General features: G+C 39.1%; 2 protein-coding genes across 7 annotated transcripts in view; one reads left to right on the top strand and one right to left on the bottom strand.

Annotated features, from left to right (window-relative positions):
* NBEA (neurobeachin) overlaps positions 1 to 17,290 on the bottom strand; it is a 360,491-nt gene that overhangs the window by 125,170 nt on the left and 218,031 nt on the right. Inside the window, exon 1 of one of the 6 annotated variants that reach the window (XM_087721295.1) lies at positions 10,832 to 13,276. The exons of the other annotated variants lie outside the window; for them this stretch is intronic. The gene's annotated coding sequence lies outside the window, so the exon portion shown is untranslated. Of the gene's footprint in view, positions 1 to 10,831; positions 13,277 to 17,290 lie in introns of those variants that run through there. 6 annotated transcript variants of the gene reach the window in all.
* Positions 13,409 to 17,103, top strand: MAB21L1 (mab-21 like 1). Its single transcript, XM_014065749.2, has one exon. It carries the CDS (start codon positions 13,982 to 13,984, stop codon positions 15,059 to 15,061), a length of 1,080 nt encoding a protein of 359 aa, XP_013921224.1. The 5' UTR covers positions 13,409 to 13,981; the 3' UTR covers positions 15,062 to 17,103.

Here is a 17,290-nt window from a genome sequence, read left to right as displayed (position 1 = left end):
AACTGTACCACGGTGCTCCACTGTAGACTGCTCTTACAGAAGGTTTCAGATTACTACATCCTATTTTCCATCTCCAATTTTCCTTCCCAAAACTATCAGCATACTCTGATCTATGCATTATGCTATTTGTGGCTTTTCTCTATAGAATCCTAAAGATTGCTGTGCTATCTTTTCAAATCCAAGTCATCTCCTGGTGTGCAGGTAGGATTTGTATAGGTAAAAAATGATTCACATTCAAAGAATAACTTCAGTATTAATATATACAAGGCAGAAATGAATAGCAACATAAAATATTGTACAAGAAATTGGAAAGCTTCTATTAAAAACAAAACATTGACAAAACAATTACTCCTGTAATGTTTACTCAAGTCCCAATGAAATAACTGCAAACATTTGTGCACATATCACCAGGGAAATTTTAGATAACATGTTGAATTAAGGCTTGAGGCTTGGTTCAAATGAATAAATGAAATATGAATTAGACTGAAAGCTCCCAGAAATGGTCATAGTATTATTAATATCCAATAAAACTTAAGTATTGTTTTAAAACTTCAGGTAAACAGAGATTGTTAAGAAATTGATACTATGAGGCTCTCTGATGCTGGTGGAGAAAATTGCACTAATTTCAAACTACATTTTAAGCTAGCAAAGTGCATTTACTGCTTATGGGCATGGTCAAATCAGTTTTCCATTCTTTTAGTGCAACAGGAATGAAAACTGTTTTTGAATATATTTATGTATCCACTTAAAAGAGAAAGAAAATAATTTAGATAATAATTTCATTCTGAACTTGAGTTTAAAAGGTTAAGTTAGTAACTGAGAAAGATAATCTGGCTCACTGATCATAGCAATCAGCAAACTCTGCAATCAGCATGAAGGAGGATATTTGTCATCATTAGTTGAGCTATGACAGCTGGTACCCAGGGTGTCCCAGATTCAAGAAGTGGCAAAGACACTTTTTAAAACACTTTGGTAGATGGCAAGTTTTATCAGAAACTGGATATTTTGCAAAACGAGTTGAGACAACAGCGCTGAATATGCCTGCATTTTCCACAGCATAAAAATGCCCAATATGTTGTACAGAGTGTTTGCCTCTAGGCCACAAGTTACAACATTTTCCCTGAAAAATTATGGACATTTATTCATCTAAAAAAAGGCATTGTACTTTTGTATGAAAACTATTGTAATAATTTAAAGCACGACTAAATTCCAGTTTTTTAAAATGCGTTTGGAAACTGGTACTGTTCAGATTTAAAAACTATTAAAATGATGAGGAACAACGCCACATGATAAGTCTAAGTCTACTGCTATTTATTGTCAAGTCAAAATCATTCAGCAACTGAAATCTTCAAAGGAACAGTAGATAACAATACATCACTAGAGATATTAGAAATGCTAAATGTGTCCTTTATGCATAATCTACAAACAAGAGTTTTCTCTTAAAGCTTGGAAATAAAATTTGTAAGATATAAATCAAATTTACTGAGAGTTGCGGCAAATGGATTTCCATATTTAAATAACAGAAATGGAATTCCTATTCTTAAAAAAATATTTCTAAAAAGTCTGGTCAACAGAGTACAATGTTCTTCAAAAATTTTCCATTTAAAATAAAGTCTAAAATAAGTGAAGATATGGTAGATGGGGCAATATTTCCTTTATTGCAAAGGCTTCTCCAGTTTCTTTCCTTAGCTTAATAAACATGATTTATGCCATTCTTTGCATTATTATGTAAACTACTTTTTCACAAATAAACTAATTTTTCTGCTAATGTAAAATCTATGCAAATACCGGCTGTCATTTATCAGGAAATCTGACAAGCATTTCATATTGGAAAGGAAAAATGAAACTGCCTAAAGAATAGAAGCAATTATTTTTGTATTTTCTCTTCCTCTGACTTAAGGCACAAAAGTTATCCATCCAGTTAAAACAGCAAATGAAATAAGGAGGCTTTTTTTTTTTAAACACATATGGCTTTTTGCTGCAATACTGATCACCACAGGGTCTACAGATGCCCATGGCTAAATTGTACTCGGGCAGATGGACACAAGGGAAAACTGTGCTAATGTGGCATGGTGAGCAAAACAAATGAAGAGCTGAATTTTGGTAGGGTGGGGGAATCTTTCCATCTATTAAATTATGCCATTTGTTTGTGAAGTGCAAATTAGGCCAGTAGTAAGTTACGTGCAATAAATATTCCATGTTATTTCACTAAAAATAAAGTCAAGAAATGTGCAAAACAAATCAAAAGGTAGAATCACAAACAGCAACCATAAGGGACACAGAGCTGCTTTGCCAAAATAAATTACCAACACCGCTTTATTCTCACAAACAATGAATATGTTTAATGAGTACAATGAGGCAACTGTATTCTTCGTATGTTGCGTTATTTTACCTTGCTAAAGGGAAATCTCTTGAGGTAAGATGAAAATTACAAACATTAAGGAACAATCTAGTAAATGGGAGATTACTTAACATATACCTCCTACTGCCAATGAAGAGCCTATATTTATTAAGTATTTTGTTTTATAGGATTATTAACAAAAATATGTAGGGGTCTAAGTTAGCCGTTGATAAATTTGAGAAATGATTTCCAGGGAATAAAACATCCCTTTGGTTGAATATTTGTTAAAAAATGTTCAGCATTATTTATGAAAGAGAACATTTTTGAAATATTTGTGTTTTCACTTGAAGTTAATCTGACTTTTGATAGATATTAAACCCCAAATATGCTTTGAGTGTCATTTTAAGTTTCCTATTCTTTTCAATAAAAGAATTTTTTTCAGACTCACATAACTATTTATTAGGTATATGCTGAAGACTTCTTTTTCATAGGAGAGATTGATTCCAGAACTTAGACTATGCTGCATATATATGAATAATCAACAGTGAAGAGTATTTGATTTCCAAAATTGAAATATATTTCTATGTTTGGTTATACATTATCAGATGTGCTATTTATTCTTATAGAACTGATTCTGCAATTGTTACAGAGACACTTTAAACATTTGTAAAACATATTCTTACTTGAAATGTTAGTTTCTGAAATTATTTTTATCCTTTTAATAGTACAAATGACTCAACACTCATTAAAATTAAACTAAGCATTTTTTTGAATAAAGGATAAGAGTCAACTTTTTTTATCTGAGGTGAATGTGTAACATATGTTCAGCTAAAAGTTCAATGTGATGTTAACATGATTTGAGTGAGTTCCGCTAGACTGAAGGTCATTTAGGTATTTACTGAAAAGTATGTAACTTCAAAAATTATCCCGTTGTAGAAAAAGAGTAAATGTGATAATATCTATGTCTATTTTTGTCAGAAATGATGTAATACAGCCTAAGAGGACTGCTTGAACATTACTTTGTAATTAAAAAATGGTTATTTTAGTTGATCAAAATATTTCCACTTAAATAAATAAAATAAATCTTGGTTTATTTCAGGTTCATTGACCATTTTGAAAATTTAAAATTATTCCAAATTTAATCCTGTATCAAAAGAACTAATACCATGCTTACTTAATTTGAAAATATTTTCTTCCACATAATTTCCTGAGAAGTGGGATTGGCATTTGGTTAAAAGAACCATACAAACCATGTCCTGTTGGGTCATCATTTCAGAGATATGTCCTTACCTAAATGGAGAAACAATGTTCATGGGTAGGCACAAAAGCAGTGGAAGCAGAAGTGACTTCTGAATTCTTGCTGGCTTCCCTATTGAATTTTATGGTGGGAAGCTGGCAGGAACCATCAGAAATTTTCCCCCTTCCCTTCTGTTAGATAAGTCAGTGGCTGCTGAGTGGAGGGGAGAACAAGGAACTGTGCGATTGGCTGGGAAACTATAATGGAATATTGAAAATGAAGAACATGTGACTACAGCCCCAGCCTAGAAGCAGCCAATAGCACTGAAGAAGCCACAAGGTCCCCAAATTTCACTCCCTTGGGAGTTATGTGTTCAGGATTTTGGACATTTTCTGAAAGTTCATTTGAACCTTGTTTCTATTGTTGAAGATGGTTTATATATGAATGATAATGCGCTCATCAGTTCATTTTGTTAGTTACAGGCAATTAATCTCAATTAGCAGTTATTCATTTACTAAATTCAGTGTTGTTCTGAGAGATACATACAGTGCTGATTCTAAAGCCACAAATCTATTTTTATATGATGCAAAGAATCAGCACTTTCTTCCTAATATTGATACTAAAGGCAGCTTTCTGCATACCTTCATTATGTCTGGATAAGGAAAAGCAACTTCTACACATTGCCTATACTTATTTTGAGACAGTTTGAAACATTCTTTGCTAACTGCATACTTTCCCCAACTCTTCAGAAAAACTATTGTATCCTACATCCCTTCCCAATACACCTAAGAGGAAAAAATATACCTACTTATACTTAAATATAACCTTTGACTAGCGGAAGATCTATATATACTCACACATTCCTTATACTTAATAGATATGCTGACAAACATTCCTTTTACAATTAATTGATTTGAAAGTACCCACTTTCCAGCTACCATGTTTTTCCTTAACATCACCAAGTACTTCAGAGGAAGGCAAGAACATCCAAGGAGAAACAGATTTACATTACAGCAATTAGTTTGGGACAAAGATTGGATATTAAGTTGTTGTTGGTATTGTTACTATTTATAGTATTGGCCATCTTTAAAATCTTTTATTGAATATTTTTTCAAAATATATATTCCTTCTTGGAGTAGTTTCAGACAAACATCCAGTCTTTAATTTGTTAGTTGCTCATGTATATTCCAGATAACATCTGTATGTCATAATTCTTTAGTATACAATTAAATAGAAATATTCAGCTAAGTATATGATAGTATATAACAGAAAGCAAGAGTGAACGCTAAGTCTATTAAAAATGAACCATTAGTTTTTCAAAGTTTTAGGGAAATCTTTTTTCATTGCAGGAAGCTAACAGAAGTAATTCTGGCATCTACAGCCTAGAGATTATGCCAATAAAAGTTATCAGTTCAATACTATAAAGGAAAAATCTGAAAATGAAAGCGTGGTGCAGCTTATTTGACATGGAGTGTTAAAGAAATGAATAACAAAATATTTGATGCTTACTTCAGGCTTTAAACATAATTGTTTAGATAACACTCTAAGCACAGGTATCAAATTCCTAAGGATAGTAAACCTGAAACTAACAGTCTCCAATCCACTTGCTTATTCTGACACTCTGAAAGTCCTGGTTGACTACTAGTTTATCCAGTTGGTAAGAGAGGGAATTGGGAAATGACATTTCTTTTTCTAACTGCTTATCAACCTACTTTAAAAATTGTTTAGAACAAGTTTGTGTTGTACATTTACTACATATAACACTTATGCCTGGTTGAAATCTGGTATGTTTGTTTTTGAGGAAATGATTTAAATAAAAGGATTAAATGATATTTAAAAAAATATTATTGAAACCCATGCATAATATTTGAAGCATGAGAACTGTTCTGGCACCAGTCTGCTTCACTGAATTACTTCCTTTTAGGTTTTTCATCACAATGTCAGTGCCGCAACATGTTTAAATCCACAAATACTGGATATTTTTAAAAAGGCATGAAGGCTACAATCCTATGCTCATTTATCTTGGAATGATTTATTTGGATCCAGAAGGACCTACAGCTAAGCAAACAAGAAAAGGAAAATGTCTTCTGGAGAAGGCTATCTGCTGTGTATCATCTTTTAGAATTGATATATTGAAACGGTCTCCTAAGTAAGATTTGTAATAGCTAGTGATAATTCACCTTCAAAGATGAAAAAAAGATTATTAAAGTAGCCGCTTTGTTCTCTGTATTTTAACTAAGACTACATCATAGTATATGAAAATCAGTTAAAAGCTACTGTTTTTATATTAATTTATAATAAATAATGTAGTGCCAGTACAGAGAGTGACCCATTGGCACTTTCTCTTGCCAATGTTTTAAAGGAAGCTAATAGCATTCCTTCAAGTGTTAAGCATTCTCAGATATTAAATGGCATAATGTCCAATAAATGTCTAATAGTGCTATTGAGAATTAGAAGAGGCAACCATTTTCAGTTTAAAAGTGTATGCTTCAGGACTTAGGATTCCATAGCATTCATGGTTGACAATTCTTGTTCTTTAGTTTGGTTTATAAACACAACACTTATGTGAATTATACTCACATGGAGAAATAATATAAAGATATCTGAAATACACATTAAATCCATTTAAGACTTCTAAACTAATTTAAATTAGATTTTCCTACCTTGCAACTTTTCAGAACTGGTAAATTTTAGATACTGATGGCATAAGCCTACGTATTCATGAACTAAGTTCAGTGGAAATATAATATGTATGGGATAAATCTTGAAAATATATTTTATAGATTTCATGCTGCAAACCTTATATTTTATTATACAATTAAGAAATTTTTGAACAAGAGTCAAAATAGCCCCAAAGCTTTGTGACATGAAACAATTATTTCACATTGAAAGAATACATGATACAATCTATGGGCAGTTTATTTCAAAATTAATGGCAATCACTCCATTTATTTTTGTTAGCAACCAAAAATAAATTAAGGTTGTAAGTGATATTAGATATTATCTATTCAACATCCTGTGCACTGCAGGAATTCTCATAATACCTTCATACCATAGAGAAGTGGTTATTTGTTTCAAAGGTCTAGAAAACCTCCAATGATGGATCCCGCACAATCTCCGGAGGCAGGCTGTTCTACTGCTTAGAATCCTCACAGAAACCTCCTCCTTGTCTCAAGTTTGGATCTGTCTCCCTTAAGATTCCATCAATTGGTCTTAGCCTAGGATGCTATAGAGAAAACATTCACATACCCTTCCCTGTGACATCCCTTCATGTATTGGAAAGGTGTGATCATGCCTATCCTTGGCTTCCTTTTATTTAAGCTAAGCACATCAAGTTGTTTTAGCCACTTTTCAAAGGATTTAGCCTCTTAGACCCTTACCATTTTTGTTGCTCTTTTCTGAACTTAACCATAAGTATTGTAGATACCTTAGAGCTGGTAAAGTACACACAAGTTGATTTAGCTAGTCTTGTGGAATTTCAGTACTTTAACAAGTAAATATATTTCTATTATATGATACACCACATTTGGAATATCCCTACATTTCAAAAATAGTTGCCATAAAACCATGAGCTGAAAATTGGAAAGGCCTATCTATTAAAAAAAAAAATAGGGTGTGTCAAATTTTTCAACTTTCAATTTTCAAACATTAGTGGAACTCAAAAGTTGTGACATGCCTTGGGAATATTAAAGATATTTTGGTTACTTTAATATAATTTAGAGGTGCTTGATAAGTAACTAAATAAATATAACTTTTTAATATTTTGTTTGTGTCACGTAAATACTGAACATAATGATACCGATAATTTTAATAGCAGTGTTTTGTTGATTGTCTTTCTATCTTGCATTTTATGTATAATATCAAGACTGCTTACAATATATAAAATTAAATATTCATAATAGTTATTAATTTGAATATGAAAGTATCAGAATACATGAATACATTTTTGGATATATTTGGGGGTATAATTCCACAGATTTATATAGGAAGATCTTTTTATTCTTACAATAAAATTATGGACAAATCTCTCTAGCTGATTTATAAATGGATAATTTATACAAAAAAGGATATTCTATGTATTAAAGATTTAAAGAAAGACAGCTTGAATGAATGTAACAGAAGTTTTAGTAGGATTTCACGTACACATAACTTGTTTCAATTATGCCCAGAAGCTAGTGATTTCAAAAGCAATGAATTTATTTTTCCTCAATCTTGTAGCTTTTTCATATTTTTTCTAAATCAAAATACAGGTTAGGAATGGTAGTCAAATGCAAAGTACCCAATGTCCCATCTATAGATTCACAATTGATGTCCTTGAATACCAATACTAGCCCCTGAAGAGTACAAGTTACTGAAGGGGGAAAATCCCTGGTATCAAATATCCAGTCTTTGCAATAATTAAGTGACATCAATTAGTGATATGCTCTTGTATAATAGCATCTTGTTAACAGTTAGTTCTGTCTACTTCTATCTAACAGTGAAAAAAGAATTATTAGAAACCCTTTCGATCTACTACTAGTTTTTAGGTATGACAGAAAGCTCTTCTAAAAATTTATTTCCTGCGTTACATTTTAGAAATCATGTTTACAAAAGGAATTACTTTATGCTTTCAAAATTGTTTATATAATACATGTTGCTATATTTTCAAGGTCCACACGGAATATTTTAATTGATTAATCATATAGAATATAAAACAGTAGTAAAAATTTTATTGGATGACCTACTGCAGATTCAACAGTTTAAAGGAAAATAATCCTTTCTGTTTTTAATGACCACTTTAGTTTTCTCAAAGTAGGATTCTTAAATGTCACTGAAATCTGGCATGTAGACATGCCATACCTTTCTTGGATACATTTTTTTTCCACTTTTTTTTCCCCCTCAATGTAACTTTGTGCAAAAAAAATTGTTTAGGTTAAAAATGTCAACAATACACATTATTTTTATTTCAAAGAAGAATTAGAACATGAGTGACTGTTCCCAACCTGCACCTGGTATTATACAAATCTAATATAAAGGTCATCCTGGAATTATAATGAGAATTTTGATAGAAGGCTGTAGCTAACTTGTATGATTTGAAGCAGCACAATTACTGTGGATTATCTATAGTCCAAAAACTCATTTGCGCTATACATAGTCTGCAAAATAAATGTAGTATCTGTGTTTTTCAAGGATCATCTGAGAAAAGATAGAATCATAATTTTAATGATTCGGGGGCGGGAGGGGGGTGTTTAGCTGGACTTCAAAAACGCAGGATATGGATAGATCTATATCTATGTGTACAAGGTGGGCTCTATGATTATTTTTCCCCCTTGACTACACTGTAACAGAGATCATAACATGAGGTAAAAGAGGGAAACAAAAAGCAATAGCCGCTCTGCTCCTGAACTTCATTACCACATCGTAATTGGGGGTAAAGAAGGTATGAATTGTTCTTCTTTGCCAAAGTGAATGGGCAGTAAGACCAGCATGGGACTGGAGTACCTTTTCCGTCACTTAACTTAAAGAGAGTCACAATATAGAAAGCTGAGTAAGCTTTATTTCCAAAGATGAATGGCATGCATGAAAGATTTGCTATGGTTACTCTTTGGGGAATGGAAGGAGGTTTCTTGGGTGTATATATAGCAAAGTCCTGAGGCAGAACCACTATAATTACACAGTATCTTAATCTGTAGAAGAACATTGAAACCCAACCTGAACTGTTTTAGACAGCAAATACATATATGTATGAAGAGGTCATCTGTAATATAATTATGCATATTTACTGCTGATACAGTATACATTTTTTAATATTATAAACCAAAAAGCATTGAGAAAAAAATAACCTTTTAAAATTGCTTTTTCAGCCTTTGAACAGGGCTCTGTTTGAAAAAGGCGTGGTAATTATGTATATGTATATATGTATATATGTATTTTATATAAAATGAAAAGATCAGAAGTATCACCAAATGTGCTTGGAAGCTAAATTTCTGGTTACTTTATTTTGGGAAAAATAATCTATAAAATGAATTGTCTGTAGATATGTGTTTGTTTAATTTACTGCAAAAATAAATTTATTGTGGTGACAGGAGAATGAATTATGAAAGGAAGAAAACACAGTTAAAATCAGACACATTCACTGAGCTTTCAAACACATTGCATCAATTGGGATAAATAATTTAATAACTCCGTGTGCTGTCTCCTCAGTGTTATAGAGAATTATTTTTTAAAAAAAACATGAGTACGAATGTGTAGAACGACAATTACATAATATGCAAAATGTGTTATAAATGTAACGAGTATGCATGTATCTTTAACTAAATTTGGCTTCTGAAACAATATAGGAATAATTTTTGACAAAATATTTTATATCAATGTCTGGAAATTCTAACTATAACAAATCATGCAAAAGTGGGCAGGTCAAAACAACTGGAGAGAAAACAAGGATATAACATTTTACTATAAATATCTCTTTTTATTCTTTACACAATAATATATTTATCAATTGTTTTGATAAAAAATTTCATGATACTAAATATCCAGTGGGTGTATAGAACACAGAAAAGTAAAAAGTACAGTGCTTAAAATTATGAGAATATCAGCCCCAAACAAGCATCTCTAATGCACAATTATTTTAAGACAATGCATTTATTGAGTCCAATCACCTACTTAAAAAGCACTGTGATTCTTGGTATTTGATTCCATGAAATTAAAATGAAATAAAATAAAGTTAATAAAATTTGACTAGTCAGTTAAAGTGATTTTAAAATAATAAATGGCTGAGCTCATCTTGAGTTTGGCAACTCTGCTAGTTTTACACATCAAATAATTCATTTGTGTGTCTTCCTAAATGTTTGAAATTTAATATGATCATTTCTATTTCATATAAATGGAAATAAACTAGTGTGTTTTATAACTTATTTGTATTTTATTAGCTCCCTGAGTCAAATAGCACACTTAAATATACCAACACCCTTTGAATCAGTAGTGGCAAATGCTGAAATAATAATAATAATTAACCCTAAGAGAAGATAAACCTGATCTACAGACCTTGGCTTAGTGATCTCAGGAGGATTTGGTAACAGCAGTGGGATATGCATAATTAGCTAGAAGTAAGGCCCACTGAGAATGCTCTTCAGCATATAAAGACTGCAGTTTAAGCTATCAAGCTCTTAGCAGTCCAGTTTGATTCCGGAGGCCTATAAATTATGGTTTGCATTTTATATTTTAAGCACCAGTAATGTATTTACAGAATATATTCTGCAAGAAATATTTACCTCCAGGAAGTATAACAGGACATTCTTAAGCCCATTCCGACAATCATTACAGTCCAAGCAAAAAGAAAAGAAAAAGAAACTCCGATTTTAGTGGGACTTAGACTCCTGGGTTAAGGTCTGCTGCATCTTGCAACAATGTCAATGTAACTCAATGCTTCACACTGTGTGCCTTTCCTCAGCAGGCAACGAAGGAAGGAAGGCAGGAAGGGAAGAAGATTACTGATGTCTTAGGATTTCAGTTGTTAGAGCTTTGCTGCATCTCCTCTGAGAAGAGAATCTAAATGGCCGGCTGGTGTTAGGTACCATTTTATGTTTTCAGCAAAAAGCTGGCGATTGGAGAAGGCAATCGGGAAGCCCTGATACGTCAGAAAGCGGAGGCAACTGCAGAAGCGCGCTCTAGAATAGAGACCTCCCTCGGGTTCCGCAGGCCCGGGCCCTTCGCTCTGCACAACGCTCCAGCGCGATTCACCCTTCACGGTGGCCCCCAGAGGAGAGGTCTAGCTAGGGTCCATCGACCAGCTCAATCCAGCCCGGCCGGTCGGTCCTCGGTCCGAAAGGCGAAAGCATCTTCCCGGATAAAGGAAACGGGGGGGGGGGGGGGGCTGTTGCGTTAGAGCCAAGTGGCCAAGGAAGAACTCGCCATTCTTGGGTGGGCAACGTCTCCCAGAGCGCCCCTTCTTCACCTGTTGGCGGTCCCTGCCGCCTGGGACTCTCCGGGGCAGTCCAGAAAGTCCAGCGCTGATGCCAGTGGGCCAAAAGCCCTAATTTGGGCGGGGGGAAGTAGTGGGGGAGGGATGAGTCTCCAATCCAAAGGTCTGCCCGTGAAGCCCTCGGATGCCGATGGGCAGCCGCTCCCATAAGGTCCAGCTTAGTTTGGAAGTGCCTCGCTGCCATTTCCTACCCGGCCGCCCGTTACTGGCGGGGAAGGGCGCTCCGAGAGCAGAAGCGCCGACTCGGAGAAAACGTGGCTCTCTCAGCTCCCGTCGGGCGATCAGCGGACCCGCCGAGGCGTTTTCAGGCCGGCGCGCTCTCCGGGGCGGTTAGAAGGGTTGGCATCTTCACCGCCGTCCGATTCAATGCCTGCCCAGGCGGACTCGCCTCGGACCGTTCGGAGGTTGGAGCGCCGAGTGGCCCCTAGTGTGTTCCATGATCAGAGAGCATCGGAGTTCGAAGTCGAGGCGCTTTGGAAATGGGGGAAATGTGGCTGGAGCAGAGGGCTTAAAGTGATGCTCTGAGGGGTGAATCCTACAAAACTACACCGGGGGAGGGGTCGTGAATGTAATTTTAGGGAGGAAAATGAGCCCCTGAAACAGTCTCAGCGCACAGTAAGCACGTATGTTTTCCACCAGCATCCAGGAGAATGAAAGGGGACCGGAAGGCCGAAGGCCGTTTGCCCGGGGAGCCCCCACTTTACAATGTGGAAGAAGGTCCGGCTGATTTCAAGGGCTTAAACCTCGCTGATGCACGCCCCGCTTTCCGGATAGCGCTTAAAAGTAATGTTAACCTCAACAGGCCCTCGGGGCTTCGAAAAGCCCCTCCAAGTACCCGACGTTCCCGCCGGTCACCTCCCCTCCTCGGGAATCGGTTTTCTGGGGCCAGCGCCCGTAACGAACTGCTGTGCTGGGAGGCGTCCTACAAATATGCCCCACTTCAGCTCCTCCTGGGATGCTCCTTGCGGAGAGAAATGCTGTGCCGGCTCAATGCCAGTGTGAGCTCCGCTAACCTGGCCCACCTCCTCTGCCACACGTGTCCTTTTAGTTAATCTCGAATTCACACGAGGGTGGTAGACTGCCCACTTCGGATCATTAAAAGACATTTATTTTTTGCAAGTATGTCCAGAATGCTCAGCGTCTCTAGCAGATTACCTCTGTTACCCAATTGCAAAGAAGACAACATTGCACCTAACTAACAAACACAAAGCGTGCTGACCACCAGATGCGTGGCTTCAGAAACTCAGTCCGGAAAATTGTCAAACCCGGCCGTCCACGGGATGTCTCGTTCGTCTTCTAGCAATCTAAGAAGAAAACATTTGCATCCGATCGATTAAGACCCGTCAAATCGCTCTTCGCGCCATTTAACTGGGCTTGGAAGAGCAGGGGAAGCTCCTCTCGGCATTTGAGGTCAAGGTTAGGAAACTTCTTAACACTAGACTGGCCAGCTGACCAGTGGAAAACTGTCCTGGCGGTTTCCAACGGCTAGGAGGCAGCGCCAGTTGAGCTCTGTTCAGAAAAGCAGAGGGTCCCCGCTCTCTTTCTCCAACAGCGAACCTCTTCTCCGGTTTGCTGGTCGAATGACGGCGGGCTTGTGACACCTGCAGTCACGTTTGCGCCAAGAAGCGGCTCTGACTGCGCCTTTGGAGTTCCTCGAAGTCTTTTCCTGGCGGCACCGCCTTTAAGCGCCCTCTCGATCATTCCCCATGGATAGGTGGCCTGGCTGGTCGTTCTGTGCCATCAGCCCCTACCTTTACTTTGTGTGTTTCTCTCTCTACCGCCAAGAGAGGGATTAATTAACCGGGCTGGAGCTGAAAGAGGCTGCCGTGACGAGCCCAGTGGCGATTGGCCGCCCGCCTGCCTGGCCCTGCCTTTATAATTTCCACACGAGTGCATCTGGGTTCTTATACAAACCCACAGCCAGCTTCTCCTGATACATACACACACCGAGAGAGAGAAGCGCCGGCACTTCCTTTGCAATTTAGGGATCCTACACACATGGTTGCTAGTCCGAGAGAAGCTCATATAAATATATGTATCAGAGGTGTGATTCAGACTATTGGAAGGCTTGCTAAAATCTGTTCAAACTTTTTTAAACTTTTTTTTCTAACAGCAGATTTCTATGCGTTTTGCTGTTCACTCAAAGATCCTCTAACGGCCACCCATCTGAGCATATCGAAGCAGGGTGTGTTTGATAAGGATCGGAGATCTGTCCAGAACTAAACGGTCCATCTAGCAGCAGCAAGAAAAAGCATTTGAGCTGGAAAGGAGCAGAAACGCCGCCGCCTCCTAGCGCCTTTTTTTTTATAACCTTCTGGTTACGTTTCCGAGCGTAAAACAGCCTGATTCTCCTCTGAAGTTGGCTCCAGCCTTAGCAGCCGCATTGGATCCCACAGCATACTGCGAGACTCCGGTCTACAATCCGGATCTCTGCCCCAACATGATCGCAGCCCAGGCCAAGCTGGTTTACCATCTCAATAAGTACTACAACGAGAAATGTCAAGCCAGGAAAGCGGCCATCGCGAAAACTATCCGAGAAGTCTGCAAAGTGGTCTCGGACGTGCTCAAGGAAGTGGAAGTGCAGGAGCCCCGCTTCATCAGCTCCTTGAACGAAATGGACAACCGCTACGAAGGGCTGGAAGTCATCTCGCCCACCGAGTTCGAAGTGGTCCTTTACCTGAACCAAATGGGCGTTTTCAATTTCGTGGACGACGGCTCGCTGCCCGGTTGCGCGGTGCTCAAATTGAGCGACGGGCGCAAGAGGAGCATGTCCCTTTGGGTGGAGTTCATCACGGCCTCGGGTTACCTCTCGGCCCGCAAAATTCGCTCCCGGTTTCAGACGCTCGTGGCCCAAGCCGTGGACAAATGCAGCTACCGAGACGTGGTGAAAATGGTGGCGGACACCAGCGAGGTGAAGCTGCGGATCCGGGATAGATACGTGGTGCAGATCACGCCGGCGTTTAAATGCACCGGGATCTGGCCCAGAAGCGCTGCCCACTGGCCCCTGCCCCATATCCCCTGGCCGGGTCCGAACCGCGTGGCCGAGGTCAAAGCCGAAGGCTTCAACCTCCTATCCAAGGAATGCCACTCGCTGGCGGGCAAGCAGAGCTCGGCCGAGAGCGACGCCTGGGTCTTGCAGTTCGCCGAGGCCGAGAACAGACTTCAAATGGGGGGTTGCCGAAAGAAATGCCTCTCGATCCTCAAAACGCTGCGGGATCGCCACCTGGAGCTACCCGGGCAGCCCCTGAACAACTACCACATGAAGACCCTGGTTTCCTACGAGTGCGAAAAGCACCCGCGGGAATCGGACTGGGACGAGTCTTGCCTGGGCGACCGCCTCAACGGGATTTTACTGCAGCTCATCTCCTGCCTCCAGTGCAGGCGGTGCCCGCATTATTTCTTGCCTAACTTAGACCTCTTCCAAGGCAAACCTCACTCCGCCCTGGAAAACGCAGCCAAACAAACGTGGCGGTTGGCGAGGGAAATACTCACCAACCCCAAAAGTTTGGAAAAACTTTAGGAGGCCGAGGAGACGCAGCCGTCAACTATTCAGCCGCCTCCTTCTCTTTCGAGGATTCTGTGGGGGGGAAACTCAGGTGCTGCCAGCCGACCACGCGAAACGCCAAGCCTGCAAACTGAAGGAAGAGGCCGTCCCCGCAGGCGAAGCGCACCGCAAGGATTACGACTTGTCACCAACCCGGCGTCCACCTCCCGTTCGGGAAAACAAAACAAAGAGTGTTATTATCACCTGGGGAGAGGCAATATAGCGGCTACACTTCAGCCTGCCTGCGAGCATTGCTGAACAGAAACCAGACCGGGGGATTATATTAACCAGGCCAGTATTTCCTTTTTTTTTTTTTTCGCGCGAGGCCACCCGAACAAAGAAAAGCAAACAAGGCTACCGCGGTTTTGTCTCCCCCACCCCAACCCCTGTACATTTTAAAACATTGTATGGAAAATTGTGATCTCGCATTGTCTTTTAAATTGTGGATGTTAGTGTTTTGTGAATTGGTGAAAAAGTTTAAATTGCCATTGTTGGATACTTCAAGACATTTTTTTCTGCTCAAGAAGATACCCTTTCCAAAGGTACATTTTTACCACGGTACTTTCTGTTTCTTGTCTTTTGAAGTGTCTAAACTTAAAAGTTTACATTTTGGTTTCAAATATATTGCTTGTTCTCTTTGTAAACATTCCATAAATATACTTGAAATATTATTTAAATATATTCAGAAGAAATTTTGACCTTGTCTATATAATTGTGAATATTGGAATTATATATTGGAAAAAATGCACTTGAGATACACTGGATAATTACTTTTTGTGATTTAAATTTCTGTTGTTGATTTTATTTAATTACAAATTAATAAATACAAGTAAAAGAAATACGGCAAAGCTTTCAGTGCTGGATTCAATATGGGATGGTAACTGCATTTCCCAAGGCACGTAAGTTAAATCTCCGGTGGCATTTTACTTATGGTTTTATTTAAAAGGGATAACAGCCCCAAAACGGGTCTCAGACCCCATCAACATCTGCCACACAGGACGGTATGGTAATTAACCGAGTAACATTTTTACAACCTCTTAGGAAATAAATCTGCTCCTCAAGGATTTACTAGACTGCATTAACTTGGCTGCCTATTTTTCTCAAAATCTGTGCCTCTGGAGGCCTAGTTGGCCACAAAATTAGCACTTCAAGAAAAGGGAGGGAAACCTGTGAAATTTATACAGAAGGCAAAGGTCTATCTAACAGCCCCATGGTTATGGTTCATTTTTCCTTCAACTTAAAGCCCATTACGCTGGTCATCAGCCAGTCGCAATTGGGAAAGGAAAGCTCCGGCTTCTCCGGACGCCGAAGGTGCCTGGCCACATCCACCAGGGCTTCAGCGCTACCCTTGTAGGCAGAGAAGCCGGGGGACAAGTCTTTCTTCCTGAGGTAGATCATGCTTAAACCCAAGGGCCAAAATCAGAGGGAGTAAACAGCTGCGAAGTGAACCGCAGCTACTCTGGACTCCGCTTTCAAGAACCAAAAGGTGAACAACAAATCCCTACTGAAATGCAGCCTACTTTGCTACACTATCACAGTCTGTGTGGCACCTTTTCTTTTCTAAACCCGCGTTAATGAAGGTTTAGAGATAGCATTTTACGGACATGACTTCCAGACACACAATTACCCCTTCCACACTCTTCATGCCATGTAAGGACGGGGGGTGGGGGCGGGGAGGAGGAACGAACACGGCTCCTGCTTTACGGAATCGCTGCTGCTGGTTGAAGGCAGAATTCTCTCTGCTTCCGCTCTTCGGAAAATTGAGCGGCATCCTGGCTCCCCTTTCAAAACCATGCCCTCCTTTCAACAACCCCTCCTTTCCCTCTGGAGCGCAACCCCTCCCGCCGAAAATCAGGTCCTCGAAACAGGACGGTTTATTTTCTTTTGGTTCTAAGGAAGCGCCTGGTCTGCAGTAGTTGTATGTTCTAGGATCGGGTCTGCAGTGTGTGGACCCTCCATTACCTCCAGGGCAAAATCAGTTGGCTTAACAGCGAAAACTGCCCACATTCGCTCAAAGACCCCAGGCTGGCAGGATTGGGTGGGTGGGGTGGGACTGATAAAATGAAAGGTCGAAGTAACCGTGGATTTTATATTCATTATAGCTGTAAGGATCCAGAAGGAAGGAAGGGGAAAGAGAAGGAGCAGCGGACGGTTCCTCCGCCCCTTCAGCCTTCTTCAAGCGAGAGTTGTAGCAAACCACCCGCC

This window comes from Thamnophis sirtalis, unplaced genomic scaffold (assembly GCF_051295495.1).
Source record: "Thamnophis sirtalis isolate CommonGarterSnake01/CBP01778 unplaced genomic scaffold, rThaSir2_p1.2 scaffold_8, whole genome shotgun sequence".
NCBI lineage: Eukaryota > Metazoa > Chordata > Lepidosauria > Squamata > Natricidae > Thamnophis > Thamnophis sirtalis.
This window is presented reverse-complemented; position numbering and strand designations above follow the sequence as displayed.